Raw genomic sequence first — 17,848 nt, 5'->3', positions numbered from 1 at the left:
TACGACATCTCAGCCTATGATCTCGCAGTAGATGGCCATGCATACGTCTTGGCACGACTGTTTACGCAGTACGAAAACCAAGACAGAGTAAGAACATGTGTATTCCAGTTGATCTTCAAGAGGACCATCGCCTTAGCTATTGTTACCAGTCCTCCTGATCACCCAAACAGAAGCCCTCTGGCCCTTCACGTGACAAAGCTGCATGGATATGAAGCCGTCCAGCGTTTCGATCGAGCTTTCTTTGCACACGACTGTCAGAGCCGCGAAGACTCACTGAAAGCTAGCCCGACATATCTGTATGGCCTAGCATCCACGTCTCCAGCAATATCTGGAGCATTCTCATGTGGTGGGGGAGGAATTCTTGGAGGGCACCGATAGGTATATTGCCGCAGGATTATGGTTGCCTAGCCCGGGAACACAAGCGATCCTTCGAGCGCATGGGTGACATCAGTCCATCTTGGTATACCTCCCATTTCCAATTTCAAACAAACTCGCGTTATTTAAGTTGCTCGCAAAATTCGAGAGCTCTTTTGCTGCGTTCGTGGGCATCGAAAATGTCGTTGCAGCTCTACTTCGTGCGCTTTGTTCTCATCACATCGCTGCTTTTATTGACAGCCACCACGCTCATACTGCCGCCTTTGCACCGGAGTCCAATACACCAACAGCTATTGGAGAGAAGACATAGACCAGGCCTAGTTCGACACGAGGACTATGGCTTTCTGCACCAAGAAACGCCGCAGGCGCCTCTCACAGAAGAGACCTTCACGAGGCCAGTGGTTTCCGGCGCTAAGGGCACTGCAGTCCTCGAGGTTGCACGTATCGATTTCTTGGGCCGTGCCTTCTTTTTCACGTATATTGCCTTCGGCAATCCACCTCAGCCATTTGCTCTCTTCATAGACCTAGCCTATGGAGGCGCAGTGGTGCGATCCGTCGATTGCCCAGACCGTGAACCTTACAACAGTTGCGGTCAGAGGGTGTTCACATACAATCACTCAGCTTCGTCTACGTCGCACGATCCTGGCTTAAGGTTTGCCGTGAGTTTGCCGGGTCACACTGCTAGAGGTAGTTTGTTCGACGATACCATGAGCATCGTCTCGCTCCAGCTGCAGAATGCCACTGTAGGAGCCATAGATATCTTCTACGGTGAGAACCTACTGCTGGGAATCCTATCGGATCTTTGTGATGGGTAAGTTGTGCTAGTCTTTGTACAATTGACGCGCTTTGGCCTGGCTTGTTAGCTGAAGATGTATCCTAGGGCACTCGGCCTTGCTCCACCGAATCGAACTTCTCTGTCATATTCTGGCGGCTGGGGCGGCGGCGTCAAGTCACACCCAAATTTTCTTTACGAGTTGACAGCCAATGGCACGCTGGCTCGCAATATTATGACATTGAGTCTGCCAAAAAGCAAGAATGACAAAGGGAGGCTCGTTCTCGGCGAAGAATCACCGCCAGCCAGATATCGTATTCCGCTGAGCCACAAGCCTGTCACAGACGGGCTGGAGGAGGGCTGGATAGTCGACCTCGACCGAATCCAATTCGTTGGTAACGCCATCCCTTTGGACATATCATTGAGCGCTGTCGCTGCCTTCTCCCTCGAGCCGGATTTCACCATTGCTTTACCCGGTGACTTAGTCGACGCGATCTACGACTACCTCGGAGCGCGCTCAGGAGAGCAATTTGACGGTGGACTTATCGATTGTGAGGTACGTGCGAGGTTGCCGAATTTGACACTGACCTTGGGCGGTCAGCCGATAACATTGGAATGGTGGGAATACACCGGTGTGTGGCGTGATCTTTTTGGTGGATCAAGATATTGCCTGGTGGAGATACAGCGTACACATTATTTCGACAAGGAAAGCGCAATGCTTGGATTGTCGTTACTGAAGAAGTTTGATATATCCTTCGATATGGAGCGCAACGAGATTGGACGTGAGTTCATTCTGATAAACCCAAACAGCGATGAGACTGACAGTCAGGAAGTGATTGAGCCATAACGCTGCCACGCTCTTCTATCGGTACCTACACGAGAAGCGGCCGAATTGTGCAGCCGGAGGTAATGCCGTCTTTCGCTGAGTAACTAGTTCGTTGTAGAGATGTTATTCGTGAATTAGTAAACGACTGGGATTGTACTAGTATACCGGATATAGTAAAACTGTACGCATTGAGACCTAGCTTTCTAGCGTAGGTAGAGCTATGAATGACCTCGTGCAGAATATTGTATGGCCACATATATGTCTTTCAGATGTGGTATTTCAGCAGAGGCCATTACCAAACATCTATGAGATGCGGGGCTGCCCTATATAAATTTACTTAAGGTGTCATTCTCCGTCTGCAGTCGGTAGCACTGTCACTCCTTCGATCCGGCGGTCCATTTGCTTAGCATCTCAGCAGTAATATTGCTGCCGCCACACACGACGACGACCACCTTGCTGCTTTTGGTCAGATCAGGAAGATATCTCTTCAATCTGTCGCCGTAACACAGAGCCATGCTTACACCACAAGCTGCCTCGACCATGATCCGCTCATCGTCGGCAAACCTTACGCAACCCTCCATCGCAGCGTGATCCGGCAGGACAACACTCGTGACATTCGGCCGTTGACCGTATTCAAAGGCTTGCGGTGCAACCGTCCTCGCCCCCAATGTCGTCGCGATACTCGTGATTGCTGGCAAGGTCGATAGCTCGCCCTTCTCGAGCGATAAAGCAAGGGAGTGTGCACCTTCGGTCTCAACAGCCAGGACAGATGTACCCTCCAGCCCAGCCTTTTCGAGGCCCCGTACGATACCGCAGAAGAGTCCACCACCACCCACACTGCACACAATCGCATCCGGTGTTCCATCTGACTTCATCTGCGCGAGTGTTTCCTCCACCAAAGTGGCGTGTCCGTCCCAGATGTCCGGCGCGTCAAAGGGTGGAACATAAACCGGAATGTCTCCTGCTTCTTTCGCCAGCGGAATAACTGTTTCCCTGAGATACTGATCGCATTCATACCACGAAGCGCCCTCCTGCAGGACCTCTGTGGCGCCTGCAGCGCGCATCTTATTCATGGTGTACTCCGACGTAGTCATTGGTACAACAATAGTCGCGGGGGTGCCCAAAGTAACGGCGGCATGTACGCATGCCAAACCAGCATTGCCTCCAGAGGAACTGTAGAAATGCGTTTTGTGCCGGTCTTCAGCATTGGCAGATTTTAAATGGCTGAGGAGGAAGTTTCCTATGCCGCGCGATTTGAATGATCCGGATGGTTGTAGATTTTCAAGTTTGAGATATATTCGACATCCCGCATGCTTCGACAGCAGGGTCGAGTGGATCAATGGTGTTCCTCTCCAAGGTGTAGGAAGTTCTGGTGGTTGCTGCGATGTAGTCATGATTCCGGGGGTTTATTGACTGATGGAGTACAACAGAGAAGAGAAGAAAATTCAAGTGTGTGAGACTTGACACTGTGTCCAACGGTGTTCGCTAGGCCGAATGCGTGGTCCAAGACGCTAGTTGCTGGCAATTGCTACGCGACTTATAACTTACATACGGCCGTGTACTCTCATCGCCTTGCCTTTACTGTGGAGGACTAGGCGTGTTGATTGAGCAGGCCGGTAGTGGCGGCTGTGGCGGATAGTGCGGGTGTAGGCCAAAGGTATTTGGCTTAGTAAGCTCGCAGAGAACACCTACATGACTTCGAAGTAGAAAGTCATTGGTATACATTGTCACTATTCATTATAAGGTAAGAAGCGAGTGTATAGAGGCAAGATCATACCGTTTGGAAATAGCATTGGAGTACTCGAAGACCGCTGTTCCGGTACAACAAATGATCTTATTCTACGAACGCAAGCAAGCGACCGACTCGAAACGGGAAGACCATCCGAAGCGAGAAAGGCAAGGAGGTGGCTGCACGACAAACTATGTGAAGTGGAGAGATCAGCGGTCGAGCTTGCACGCAAGTCAATCCACCGCGCCACACGACACACTGCAAAGAATACAAAGGACTGGATTGAGAAACGTGAATTTGCAAAGCCAGGAACAATGCAATTAGGATGCACCTGCTTTTAAAATATCAGCTACCACGACTCCTGGGTTCACTATGACCTTTTGACAGAGGCAGGCCCAGGTTGACCGAAATGAGTGCTGTCATTCTCGTCCTACAAACGCAAGATGAAAACCCGCTTAACAAACTACCGTTGCTACCTTACCAACAGTATATAGTTCCATTCCTCCGGACCGATCGCCCACCAATCCTCTCCCCGACCGGCCACCCCGACTGTTGATTCACCATTCCCGGCGCCAGCATCCAGGCCAGCGCCATAGTTCCCTTACCCGAGAACCTTAACCTACCATACACATGCAGACCAGCGCGTTTGCATGACTCGCTCGCCCGCGTCTGCACGCGGAAGGTGAACCGACTAACATGCATTTCGACTTCCGCATCCGTACCTAGCCTAGAGCTACTCGAAGATATTGCGAAGTTAGTTTTACAGCGGCGACTGTAGCGGACGATCCGAGAATCTGATGTCGTCGAAGACGAACTGATTTCGCGAACGCAACCGCGATCTGTCGCGTTGATGGGAACATAATCTGCTGGAGTGCGTGACGATGGGGGAAATCGGCATCACGGGGTGCATGACGAGCGTCGGAGGATGCCGTATGGGACTTGACTGAAGAATTTGTGTCGAAACGATTGGTCAAGGACTTCAAGATGTCAGACAGTATTTAATGGTGTGTACGCCGATGTGAGTACCATTTGCATGTGAGCTCACAGATTGACAGCACCTGACTTGATGGTATTCTGGCACATGGAGGACGGTAATCCAGAATGTTCATGCCAGCGTCACACGCATGCCGCAACAAAGACGTTCTAGATCTTCTCATTCGGTGATCCGATCTCCATAGAACCTCAGATGTTTGAAACTTTCAGGCGGTCTCCATGCAAAATCACGGACAATGAACCTTTCCGAGTGTTCAGGGTACTCGCCCAACAGCGCGCACCCCGCGTGTTTGAAGCTGTCTTGATGTTCAACCCAGGTGGATTGTGCGTTGCAGACCAGGTGTTGCCTGTCGGGTATTGTTGGACCTGAGCTCGGTAAGGGTCAAAGCTGAAGTCGTGTTTGGCGCTCGCAACGGTACCCCTGACGAAGCAAGGCAACTGTGAAGCGGTGTGTTTGTTCTCGCGAGTCCGCGTGGCCCGCTTGATGCCGATCCTGAAAGACTGACGCGCAAAGCGCACTGTCGTTCAATTTGCTAAATCGCAATTTTCGCCACTATGTACAATGTCAGTCCTCTTACGAGCCCGTCTTCATATTGCACCATGGGATATATGTGATGAACAATTGAATATTGATGGGTATTTCAGAATTGCGATATCCTTAAGAAAGATAGGTCCTCTCTTCTTGCACGCGGCGCGTCCGCGACTTCAGCATTGGCATTCATCTCATAGCTTTCTTCCTTTGTCCAAATATACAGCCCCCAAAAATAGAGTGGAATCCATGTCTTTATCCTGGCCCAGAAAACAGGCCTATATGTCTCCAAAATGATAGCGTACAGCGACGCCGAGTCTGTAACCCCAAGTATGCAAGATGTCTGGGACAGACAAGGTTCGTACCAAAAACACAACGCCGGTACCACAAGCGGTACAGGAAGATGCAAAGGGTTTCATGCAAAACAGGATAGTCGAAAATGAATGGCGGTAGGTACGCTGCTGAAGGGCGTCGGGTCCCGAAACACCGGGACTCTGCGCAGGTATATTTGCGTCGATAATGGGATATAATGAAAATCGTCATGGCGTCGAAAGGATAGAATGGGAGATTCAGGTGTTGCTGATAATGACGCGTGCGCCTTCTTTCCCGAGCACACCCCTCTCTTTCGCCTTAGGGCTCCTGTCACGGCCCTTTTTGCGGCTGAGGAAGCCAAGCATGCCTGATGGCCTCTCAGCGTTAGGATTCTGTATGAGCGAAGAGCTCTGATTAGCCATATCGGACCACGAGCCGGTCTCGTTGAGAACTACCTGTACGCCGCCGCCCATACTGGTACTACGCTGAGGTCCTCCTCGGCGATTGTTCATCGGACGCGAGTAGGAGACTGGTTGTCCATCTGTCGGGAAATAATCGGCTCCCTCTCCGCGCTGAGAAGTCGGTGAATCCGAAGGCTGTTGACTAAGGGCCGCCGCTACAAGAGGAGGACTGCCATTGGGCGAGTGTGTGGTCGAACGTGTGTTGATAGATCGAGTGGGTCGCAAATCTCTGTCCCCATCCTGGTCTCGGCGGTTCCAGTGATCTTGATGCGATGTCGACGAAGTCGGGGTATGTTCACTATTGCTGTTGTTGCTGATGCGGGAGACGTTGAGGGGATCGACAGGATCTGCAACCGCAATGGCAGCAGGGCGCTGGTCTGGCACCGTCGTGTAGTTGAAAGGCTCAAAGAGTGTTTCAATCATCTTATGCAATTCTTCAGCTCGAATCTCGGCATCCGTCGCATCATCTTTGAGGGCCTCGCGAGGTTTTTGTCTCCGAGCTCTTGCTTCCAGGGGCGCTTCCTCTAGGAGCAATTCTTCCAGATCATAGGTGGCGTCGAAGTTGGTCTTATCGCTTGACGGGATGAACACTGGATCAATTTCCTTCCTCTCCAGAGCTCCGAAATCGAGCGGACGGAAGAATGGACTGTCCGTGAATGTTTCAAATCCGATTGCGCCAATGCGCTTTGAGCGGTCTTTCTCCAATAGCGAACTTATAGCGTGCAGACAAGGCATCGATACGGGTGGATTCGTAACGGGGTAGGTAGGCTCTCCCTTCGAGATCTTCTGAGCGAGCGAGTCATGACTACTTGCTTCGAATGGACGCTGTCATGGTTAGAGATGCCCTAGAGAATGTACATATTGACACACCTTGTTGTAGATGCACTCGTAGAATAGCACGCCTAGTGACCACCAGTCCACCTCGCACGAGTATCCCTTGCCTTCGTAGACCTCCGGCGCCAGGTAGGCGAGAGTACCGGATTTGCTCGTCAGGGGCTTGTGAGGTGTGAAATCCGACGCAACGTTCTAGGGACATTAGCTTCAGCCGACCTCGACGGTGATGCGCGGTGACCCACAAAATCAGCGAGATGCACATGGCCATCGGAATCTAGCAGCACGTTGTCGGGTTTGATATCCCTGTGCACGATGCCTTGAGTATGTATGTATCGAACAGCGCAGCCGAGCTCGGATATCCAGAACCGCACAGCGTCTTCTGTGAATGTCTTTCGCGAGATATGGAAGCGAAGATCACCGCCGTTCATCAAATCAACGACAATGTATCTGCCAATTGTCAGCCGAATGGCTCTCTAAACGCATAGGTGCCAACGTACAGGTATTCGATATCCTGGAAACTGTATCGCAAATTGCAGAGGAAGGGGTGGTTGAGATGCTCGAGCATACGTCGTTCGCGAATAATATTGCGTACGCTCTCGGACCGTACAACTGTGACACAGCGTCAACGTCGAGTTCCCCGTCGGGTCACGGTGCCGCGATGCGCGGGCGTTGGAGCACTCACTCTCATCTTTCCTGATGTATTTGAGAGCAAAGGTTAGACCAGTGTCTTTCCGCTCGACGATGCGGACCTTGCCAAAGGCTCCCTTGCCGACGACGCGTAGTAGACGGAAGTGGTTGAGGTTGACTGGGGCAGACTGTCAGTGTTCTGGAGCTTGAGCATTGTCTGGAGGCAGTGGCAGCGAGGCAGGTGCCCTTTACCAGCGCGACGCACCTTGGTCGGTGAAGACGACGGGCTTTCCGTTGCTCTGACCCATCACGAGCTACAAAGGTGGTGGCCTCCCAATTATTTTGGCAGCAGTAGAGGCATCAGCGGGGGGTGGTCGTAGGTGACAGGGCGTGGGCGGGCTAGCGAGCGATGCGGGGACAAAAGTGCTCGAAAGGCAGGCTGGCGGGCAGTGGACCAGAATGGGCAGCGGGCAGCGTGAGTAAGTATATTGCAGCGTAGAGACAGGCTCTTGGCCGGTGGAGTCGCACGGAGAGCGCTGAAAGGAGAGGCCAGGAGTTTTGACGGCCGTCGTGGTCGGGGCGCTGCAGGGAGGTTAGCTCGAACGACGGGCGCTGGACGTCGGTTCGCTGGCTGGCACGCCAGGAAAAATGCACGATAGGCGGCGCACCAAGGCTGCTAAAGCAAAGCCGGCAAGGATGGCCACGTTTTGCTGGAGCAGAGAGTCAAGCTCGTAGCCGCTGCGCGCTGCCAAATGGGCGAACGCCTCCAACCTGCAACTTTTGGCGGGCATGGCTGGCCACTCTGCGCGCTGCTGCTCTCATGCGCGTGCCGGGCCTGCTGAGGCACGCTTGTGCTGCTCTCCTTCATCTGCCCCAGCGCTGCGTCAGAGGTCGCTGCATGGCTGCAGCTGGCGCATCCTGCTGGTAGATTGTCGCGACCGACAGTCCAGTCCAGGAGCCGGGGCTGACTACTCCTTGCGATCCTTCACCACGCTAGGGAGGGTCCGCACGTGTGTGCGTCGCACACCGAAGACACAGTCAGCGGCCTTTGCATGGGATACGAGCCTCTTCTAGCTGCTCTGGGTCTGGCCGCCGGGCACCCTGTCGTCACGAGACGCCGGCGACACCACGGATCAGGCCTCGCTGCCCTCCCGTCTGATCTGCAGGCCTTGCTTGCTGCTTTCGAAACGCCAAAGCCGAGGACAGGCCACGAGGAGCCCAGAGCGTCGTCATGGACCAGACCGCCAGAGTCCACGACATCTCCATCTCGCCTCGTCACGATAACTGACGATGCCAACTCTGCTGCTCTCGACACCGTGCAAATCCGTTGAACAAGTGTTGAGTTTGCACGCACGCTATCGACCCGTCTCGACTCTCGGCGTACAGTGATTTCTCCGGGGGTGCCACGTGAAGATCAAGCGCAGCGATCCTGTGGCGCTCCAGTCGCTCGTGTGCTGCTGTGCTTTCGCGTCTCATCCCGCTCCGTGGCTGCAGCGCCTCACATCGATAATGGGGAATTTTAATGGGTCTTTCCGGAGGATTCGCTAAAGCGGTCAGCTCGAGAAAGGGGCTATCTCTTGGCCATACAGATCGATCTTGTACCCATGCTCCAGATGTTGTCGTATGCGTGCTGGGGATCCAAGAAAGCACATGTCTGAGCGGGCTTGCAGTGTATTGCATGATGGGATCAAAACGAGGGTAGGAGTGCATGGAGAAACGCGTGGCTTTGCAGAAGTGGTGGCCGTTGAGAGGTGCGACAAAATCTACGTTGGAAAGAAGCGTTGACGACATGGGCGAGGACGAGGCAAGAGCGACCTCTTTTCATACGGTATATTGTGGTCAGGCACCGGGCGTACCCCGAGACCACCAACCTATCTGATCGCTTCACATTCGCTTCTCACTCCCGTCTATCAACTCGCTGTCGTTTGCGGAAGAGGTGGGTGCTACCTCGTTGTTTCCATTTCGTTGTACGCACTTCCTAGAATACGTCCACGATGTATCGATTCACAACCCCATCTTCCCTAACAGGCTTCAACTTGGCATACCGGCTACAACGGAACTGAATGCTTCGCCTAACACCTCCCTCTGCAGTAATTCGCTAACAGAGTCCTTCTGGACGTACTTCGGCTGTCTTCCAACAATGAACTTTGCTTCATAGCTCCTTTTACGCTACACTTTCTGTTCGACTGCATACGTGGCGGCACCATCACGTTGGGAACAGATCGTCGTCAACAATCCCCTCTCATCTTGATTCTGCAGTCGGTGGTGCGGCACGCTTTACCAACCCTGTCGACTTTTGACGTGGACGAAGCTCGAACCGCCGGACGAGCCCATCGCCCTCCGCAGATTGTGAATGGTGCGAGTTGTCTGTTGGACATGTATTTTCTTCTCGCCAACTACGCGGTTTTGCTCAGATAATTGAAGGAAGCTCGCTTCCGCTTCCGCTCCGCGAGCCTCACAGTCGGTGTTGTATCATATCGCAGGTCAACGTCCGATATGTATGGGATGTTGATCCTCCTGCCCGCGCTGCTGGGTCGAAAATTACGTTCCAGTCAGCAAACACTGATCCAGGAGGTTTGCGTCTTTCTGTCCTCGCCAATCCACACGACAAACCCATCCAACCACGCTAACCGATACTTCTCCCATGAGTGTCGTCCATTTTGCAGTACCTAGTAGAGATCAGGCTTTGACTCTACTTGTTTGAGTGATCAGCGAAAATATTGTACTCACCATTTCGTGCATTGCACTCGCCATCTCCTGCTTCAACTAATCGATCCATACCAAATAGTCCACACGACGAGCTTTGACTCTTAGCCGAACTTTCAGCCCCGGCCTCTTGTGGCGGACTTCGGCACCTCATCGTCACCATTGCTAGGATAAATATCCGTCAGTCCAAGACTCCTTTCAACACCATGGTCTGTAAGCTTGGACAACCGCTTGGGCTTCTGGAGCCTCATTGTAGCCCAGGCAAGCCACATGCATGTGCTCAAATTAGCTCCTGTGGCATCTGAGACATGCACGACGTGTGCAAAAACAAGCGTGGAGATACATGGACTAGAGATCTAGCCGGCGCCACAGTGAGGATTGAACGCAAGGCTGCATACATGGATGCTGGTTGGGTAGATAGGCTCGTGGTTCGGCGTTGGCATCGGTGACCAAAAGCGGTAGCAACGAAGTGCGACCAATTACCCCCTACACAACTTCGCTTAGCGCCTACTTTCGAACGCCCGTCAGCCTCTACGGACAGCCCTATTGCCGGTGCATAACTTTCCTGGTTGCACCACAGAAGCGGTCCGAATTCACAGCGGCCGCTCCGTGGGAAATGGAGAAGCTCAGATCGTCTGCACGTTTCTGTAATCCGGTCCGGCGCGCTTGGGGAACCGTTCACGCTGCAGGGCGATACCGAACTCTACTAGAAGCGTGTCACACAACGGAGAATCAATGAAGGAAGCTTCCTCCATGGGTTTCATACCTTCTAGTGTCGTCGTACGAAACTTGGACCTTTGCGTTAGATGTCCGATGCTCAGGGAGTGGTGAAGAGGGCAAATATTAGACATTGTCTGGTAAACTCATGCGCGCAAACTCCCCTTTCCTTCAGAGGGGGTTACTATACCAAGAGTAGCCACGTAGGAAGCCTGCCGCACGCGACGAACCCTCCCTTCCACCACATCCGTATTTCCACGTGGTTGTCTGAGCACAGTCAGAACCTACTATAGCTCTGAACCAGGTGGGTAGACATCGGGAGCATCAGCGCCACGCTTGGGGAACGTGCGGGACCGAGATGCATTGCGTCTTTTAAGTAGTAGGTCTTGTGCGACCTCTTCCCGTCGACCAACTGGATGAGCTCCACCAATGGTACCTGCCCTCCCATGTTACGTGGTCCAGGCTGTCTTCGGACAATATCTACACCCCCGAAACTTAGGTTAGGCATCTATACGAGTTCAGAAATTAAGCGATACGTTACAGCCTTGCTCTCCTGCACCAGGGCACTGGCTCAATACCTAAGATCTTTCAGACGGGAGAACGTCCTACCTATTCAATTGCAAATAGGGCCCCATTTCTTTTTCCAAGTCTTGGTACTTGGCTTCTACATCTTGCGTGACGCAATATAGAGGCGGCACCGAGCCAGTCGTTCCGAACGACCAGCTTCCTAAATCAGCGAAACCCGCATGTCGGATAGGGAGAGCGCGCTTCTCAGCATATGCGCGGCATTAGAACTCGTACAAGTGGAGATACGCCGTTGCACTACTGCACGAAAGCCAGGTTCAGGGCCATGTGTAGCGATGAAAGGATTGTCATTTTTTTCTAGAAGCCTGCCTTTTGTAGCTAGGTTAATGTGGACCGTGATTGCTTCGATGATGTTTGGACTTCACCTCCTACTCTGCGAGGAACTAAGTCCGTTGGCTACGCCGCACGTGTGCATCGGCGATCGCAAGACATGATGTTGAGGACCCAGAACCTGGGAACAAATCGTGATGAACTCGCTGCAGCGTCCACTACATCATCGTACCGGTAAGCGTAGATACTTTGATACTTTCACGTGTGTATCCTACAGCCCGGGAGAAGTCTGCCTGCAGCAGCTACGAAACCTTCTTCCCATCATGCGACTAACCTAATAACTGTTCTAACCAAGATGCACCTGGACCCACCCTTGCCCATCTTTGCCAATAATAGCCCATCTCAACCGCTGCGTCGGGTCCGTCATCGGCCTCGCTTGTGAAAGTGCAACAAAGGTCGGACCTTCCGTTTTAGCACCATCGCTGCTTTGAACATTGTCTGCCTTTGGAATTTCTATGACGAAGATGAAAAAGGATAGTGTTGGAGGCATGTTGGGTAACAGTTAGGAGGCGGTTGTTGGATGGGTTAATGGAAAGGGGTAAGGGCTGTAACGAGATGAACCCTGGATGTTGATGGAGGTCGGGTCATGTCGTTGGACGGGAGGATTGCATGACGCCGTAGGTGGCGTTGGAATGCTTATCTTTGCGGTGTCAAAAAATTCGAGGGCTCTGGACATGCGAAACCACATTGATTACATTGGCATGATAGGATACGATTGAGGTGGAATCACACTCTGTTCTCTACATACTTTACCGATTTGTGAAGCTTTTCGTGGACCTGACTCATATTTGCCTACGAAACCCGCCCTGATAAATGGACGTTTCTGGACATGCCCTTCCTTTATTTCAATGCTTTTGTCCGCCTCGCTTTCCAGCAAATGTAAGACAGATATTACTGGCATATCCGACCTAACTCTCATCCACTCTTCCTTACGCCATTTGCACGCTCATCAACGAGACCAGGATCTAGTCACTGAAATCAATGAGAAGATCATCGACGCTAGAGACCGAATCATCTTCCACTAGGTTGCTGTTTGCACTCGGTTTAACCCAATTAGAAACCCGCAGATCGGATTTGTGCATATCCTTCTTCATTCTGCACTCAGTGGAGCGACCACAGCAACCTTCCTTCTGGCAAACGTGACCCTTGACACAATCGAGCCGTCGACAACTGCTTCCTTCCTTACATGGGGAGCTCTTCAACATGAATTGGACACAGTACACTGCACCTGAATCCAGAGGGCTGTGGTCGTACTCGCAAGGCGTATTCTTGCATGTATGACCCAATTGGTAATAACCACAGGGCTTCTTCAACTGAGTCCGAGCAGTAAAAGCTGCCCACTCCTGTGGGGTGGGCACCCTCATGTAGGTGTCAAGCCGCTCGTTGCTGGCATTGACAGATATGAGACCAGGAAGGCTAAAGTCTGGCAGCTCTGATTTCTGGGTGACGTTCGCGCCGGCTTTCTCCTGAAGCTTGTTGGGGTCATGCTCCTACGTTCGGTATCAGCTAAACAAGCCTGAGATCATCACTCCTGTGAATCTGGTACCTTTTGAGTCTCTTCAAGGGAGGTAATGCCTTGTGCTACCCGTCCGCAATCTTTCTCATGGGTTCGGAAGACTTGGGGAAATGACACACTAGGTAATCTCGACTTCTGCTGCGCTTTGTCCAGGAAGAGCGTCCTGACAAGAGTAATCCGTCCGTCGTATTTGGAAAGATTCTCAATGGATTCGGTATATTGGTCGCATCCTGCAGCAGCTAGGAACACCTGCACGCACCTCGGATCCTCAAGACAGTCCCAGAGGCGCTCTACCGAAGACCGTTAGCAGGAATTGCTATTCAAAATATGCAAAGACTCTACCCACTCTGGACCTTTTGTGGTATGTTCGACTTATCTTGGACGTCGATGAAGTCGCAATCGACCCGATTGGAAAATCCGGAAGTAAATGTTGCGAGGGAAAGTGGCCGATAGTCGACCAAGCCTTTCTTAGCAGCATCCATAGATAGCTGCTTGAGGTTTGTGTAAGCCTGCAGCATAATGCGGCATTGGCTCTTGTCTCGTAAGTATCTCAATAAGTACTCCCCCACGGAGTCGCGGAGTCGCCTCGCTGTGAGAGGACCGCCTTTGCTCCTGTCAGCAAGTAGTTCGTCTTTGAACTTTGGCTTGGTCAGTGACTGGCTTACAAGCACATGTAGCTGGAAGACATACCTTGTGGCTGTGCGCATCGATGAGCACAATTACATAAGACTGGCCGGGCGCGACATTCTCGCCGCTCGGTTGTCCGATGCTCAAGGCGTCGTAATTGTTTTGAAGTCTCGTGAACTTCGCAAGGAGCTCACTATGCTCTGCAGCATACTCCTTCAGAGACTGCGCGCACATCTCCATTGCTAGCTATCGGGGCATCATTAGCTGTCCTCTGAAGCACAAACAATCTGTATGTGACTCACCATCAAGTGCTGAAACTGGCCCGCTCCGTGCAGCTGAAGCGACTGCAGCTGATCACTCAGCTTTGCAAGCTCCTCCTGGTCCTGCATGACTGTACACATTTCTTGGTCCATGGTACGGGCAGCGGATACAAGAACGTGCGCGAGAGAGTTAGAACGAACCGGATATTGCGTACTGATGAATGGTGAGATGCTGTAAAAGGATGATGAGAACAGAGGATAACTTACCTAACGCGAGCTGGATCTCGGACCAGTACCTGCGCCGCGACTTCTTTATGCGGAAGGCTCTGACTGAACGCCCAACCGCGAAAGTTGAATGTGGAAAGGCACCGACAAACGAGAACGAAGAGTCCTAGAGAACGAGTGCACCAATGTATGCGTGTTGATGGCTTGCGCAAATCTGGAAGTCGCGGCTCACGACATGAGCGTTTACCCTCATCTGCATGAACGGCGTTTGCCGGGCGCTGGTGAATGACTTCGAAAGCTTCCAGCTTGAAGCTTGAGGTACCCGTGGACACTGGCTTGTCACCTGAGCACAAGAGGGGCGGCTAATGTTTTCTACCTTCAGACGAGCCAGTGCATTAGACCGTGTGGACCATGATTGAAAACTTCCAATGATGGCATCAAGCAGTGAGCTCACTGCCTCCTATCGCCTGGTCTTGGAACTCTCCTTGTGTGCGATAATGAACCGAGCGGCTGCCATCTCTTGAAAGCTTCCATGACCATGATTTGGATCGCGGAAAGCTAGTTGCAGTCAAAGGTCGCACCTAGGACGGGAAGGCTTTGAGGTAATTAACCTACTGTTGGAAGCGCTGGGTGTCATCGACGTTCTGACAGAATATAAGAAGCCAACTGCCCTCCTCATTGTTTATACTACCTCTCTGGCCAGCTTTGACACTTAGCACACGCTCTGTACACATTTTTGCCCACATAACGACGATGAGGTCGTGCCTCGTCTCCTGCTGCGAACTACTACTGACACACAACGAACCCCGCACGGCTGTCACGCATTTCTTCGATGTCCTCATTGTCTCACGTCTTTCGCACCCATCGTTGGCTTGCAAGTGGATACAGAGCTACATTTTACAAGTGTGTCCAGAAAAGGTAGACTTGGTCTGAGATTGTGGTGCTATGCTGACTCGTTGATAGAGATGTGAATTGCATAAAGCCAGTCCAGAAGACGGATGGAGTTAGCGACCATGTGTTAAAGCCAACAACCTACATCGCAGAGAAAATCTGATCAGATGGACGGCCGAAGGGCAGACGTAAAGAAATGCAGATCGCTCAGCTTTATCGTTACTACCATTGCGCACAACGGCCTTTGATCATTGGAAGACAGCTCGTGTATGGAAAATACCGAATACGTACCATCCGAACCATTAAAACCACATCCAGAAACACACTGACCGAATAGAAACAGCGGAGGCACTCTGAACAGCCGAAGCACTGCCAGCGCGCTCGTTGGCTACTCTGTCTAAATGCCGATGCTGACTGCTTCATACCCGAGTACGCACCAACAATATCCAAACAGAACACGACCGACTGAGGTGATTAGTCCGCATCGTCGGGCAGCTCTTCGATGCGCCCGGAGCGGAACGCTTCTTCGACGGGATTCTTCACGTCTACCACGCCCGTAGCTTTGAGTCTGTCGCATTTGTTAGGATGGTTGAATTGTGCGACGTTCCCCGTTCTCGACGTACCTTTCAAATAGCACGAATAGCCTCTCGGCTTCCCGCTCCTTCTCTTCTTCCGTCATGGGCTCCTGGGAACTCGGCACCTCGGCATCTAGCCTCTGCCCCGTAATCGGGTTCACCGGTATCGCCCTGTCCGGATCGGCGGTTGCCGATGCTTCGATCGCACTCTCGGGCATCTGAATGTTGTTACTCAGTAGGAAGCCTGACGCGAAGCCGTAGCCGACATTCTGGACGAATTTACTAGCATCCTTCCCTGACAGCTCGAACATCATGGCGGATATGGAACTTCGTAGCGAAGGTGTCATAGCGGAGGTCGATAGCCGGAGGAGCCGTGCTGAAAGGGTGTCCGACTGGCCCAGAGGGCGCGATCGTTCCTCGTCTGTGGGAAGGAGGAGCCATTCCATGTACTTCTGTACGCTCTCCGGTGCAATTTCATAGATGCGACGTATAAGCGTTAGAACAGGTGCCACCGTCTCGTCTAGCTCCTTCTCCGAATAGGCGACGATAGCATTGTCCAGAATGTCGATCAGAAACTCAGCATTACACTTTTGGTCAAACTTCGGGAAGACGGCGTTCATGCCCAGGAACTCCAATTGTTGACCCTTCTTGTCTTCCAAATCCAGATTTAGAAGAGAATTGATGAGGTAGTTGACAGGCGCTTTAAGGGGCGGGCTAGGTATGTTTCGACGCGTGAGTATCTTGAAGATGTGTGGTATTGACTTGGAGAAGTGTTCGGCTAGGTCTGGGTAAAAATGGGTAATGTTAAACATGAGTTTCAGCGTCTCGGATAGCGCCGTGAGATCCATGGGCGACGCTTGCATCTGCGAGTGGCGCCGTGCGTGTTTGGAGTATATCTTAGCATGCCGTGCCATGGCATTGTTGATATGTTCGGCGAGTTCGTGGAGCTCAACCAGATTGTCGAAGTCAACATTCGTATCGTAAGTCATGAGGAAAAGGATACGAGAGCATAGGAATTCGTCGTCGACGTTCTCGTGCTGCGCACAGTCAGCAGCGTGTCCTTCAGATTGCTTGAACCCATACCTTCAATCTATCCGCTGCCTTTGGCGCGTAGCCAAGATCGACCACCACCTGGCGCATCTTAGGCTCGAGCAGCAGGGCGTTTGCGATGCACCTGAGCGCTTCTTGCGAAGTCTGGACGTCGGCGTCTTCGAAGGCATATTGACAAAGAGTATGAAGACCCTGCAACCGTACTATCAGCTATGGGCTGTGGCCGGCTTGTTGTTGCAACATACTTCTTTTGTGAATATAGGATCTGCGTCTTCGATAGCCCGGCCATGAACCTTGAGCTGTTCCAGCAAGCTCTTCCGCCCTGGTATCTCGTGAGAATCGCTCTCTGCGTCATCTTTGCGAGCGCATACGTTTCGGGGCGAGCTTCTTCGCGGTGAGGTCCGTCGTCAATTCGTGCAGGATGTTGGTTACATCTTCGAGCTTCGCTGCGACGGTGTTAGTAGCGCTCAAAGAGGACATACAAAACGCGCGCACCTTTGCCGCCGCGCGGCTTAGATTCTTGTCTGCTCAGCATGCTGGAAAGGACATAAGCCGAGGCGGGCTTTGCACTGCTGCAGAAGTAGAGAGGTGCGAGGTGATGTCGCAAGGCGTGCGATTGCGGCGGAGGACCCCGCGCCGAAGCTTTGAATGGGGCAGAGATGAGACGACTCGTTCAGCATGGCCAGATGACGTTCACGGTGGGACCAAGGGATAATTCATGCTTCCACCTGCAGGCCACAAGGCACATGATCTACAACCCGCAAACCTTGGAATGTAGCCCTGCACGTGAGGCTATTCCTGTAGATGTTCGCGACTTCCTCGAGCGGATGTCCTGAGTGTGGGGTAGCTAGCGCCCTGATTGTATAGGTAGCGGAGCCGCGGACAAAGGCGCAGACAGACAAGGTGCA

The 17,848-nt window shown here is 52.3% G+C and overlaps 5 protein-coding genes across 5 annotated transcripts; 1 reads left to right on the top strand and 4 right to left on the bottom strand.

Annotated features, from left to right (window-relative positions):
• Positions 1 to 1,082: 1,082 nt before the first annotated feature.
• Positions 1,083 to 1,994, top strand: N0V89_000355 (uncharacterized protein; the record flags this gene model as incomplete). Its single annotated transcript, XM_056209179.1, has 2 exons — positions 1,083 to 1,186; positions 1,256 to 1,994. The coding sequence occupies 2 exons, from the start codon at positions 1,083 to 1,085 to the stop codon at positions 1,992 to 1,994; spliced, it is 843 nt and encodes a 280-aa protein (XP_056076001.1).
• A 353-nt stretch (positions 1,995 to 2,347) lies between these two features.
• Positions 2,348 to 3,367, bottom strand: CHA1_1 (catabolic L-serine/threonine dehydratase; the record flags this gene model as incomplete). The annotated part of the gene is made up of 1 exon (XM_056209178.1): positions 2,348 to 3,367. The coding sequence occupies one exon, from the start codon at positions 3,365 to 3,367 to the stop codon at positions 2,348 to 2,350; it is 1,020 nt and encodes a 339-aa protein (XP_056076000.1).
• Positions 3,368 to 5,793: 2,426 nt separating this feature from the next.
• Positions 5,794 to 7,766, bottom strand: PKC1_1 (Serine/threonine kinase; the record flags this gene model as incomplete). Its single annotated transcript, XM_056209177.1, has 6 exons — positions 5,794 to 6,822; positions 6,868 to 7,023; positions 7,074 to 7,278; positions 7,329 to 7,440; positions 7,514 to 7,636; positions 7,724 to 7,766. The coding sequence occupies 6 exons, from the start codon at positions 7,764 to 7,766 to the stop codon at positions 5,794 to 5,796; spliced, it is 1,668 nt and encodes a 555-aa protein (XP_056075999.1).
• A 5,555-nt stretch (positions 7,767 to 13,321) lies between these two features.
• On the bottom strand, positions 13,322 to 14,352 carry N0V89_000352 (uncharacterized protein; the record flags this gene model as incomplete). Its single annotated transcript, XM_056209176.1, has 4 exons — positions 13,322 to 13,602; positions 13,659 to 13,950; positions 14,003 to 14,185; positions 14,242 to 14,352. The coding sequence occupies 4 exons, from the start codon at positions 14,350 to 14,352 to the stop codon at positions 13,322 to 13,324; spliced, it is 867 nt and encodes a 288-aa protein (XP_056075998.1).
• Positions 14,353 to 15,789: 1,437 nt separating this feature from the next.
• Positions 15,790 to 17,475, bottom strand: N0V89_000351 (uncharacterized protein; the record flags this gene model as incomplete). Its single annotated transcript, XM_056209175.1, has 6 exons — positions 15,790 to 15,883; positions 15,939 to 16,927; positions 16,974 to 17,132; positions 17,186 to 17,262; positions 17,312 to 17,386; positions 17,436 to 17,475. 6 exons carry the CDS (start codon positions 17,473 to 17,475, stop codon positions 15,790 to 15,792), a joined length of 1,434 nt encoding a protein of 477 aa, XP_056075997.1.
• Between the last annotated feature and the right edge of the window lie 373 nt (positions 17,476 to 17,848).

The sequence above is a fragment of the Didymosphaeria variabile genome (genome assembly GCF_027946475.1).
Source record: "Didymosphaeria variabile strain IMI 356815 chromosome Unknown scaffold_1, whole genome shotgun sequence".
NCBI classification, from domain to species: Eukaryota; Fungi; Ascomycota; class Dothideomycetes; order Pleosporales; family Didymosphaeriaceae; genus Didymosphaeria; species Didymosphaeria variabile.
The sequence above is the reverse complement of the archived record's forward strand: the minus strand, read 5'-3'. Positions and strand labels throughout refer to the sequence as shown.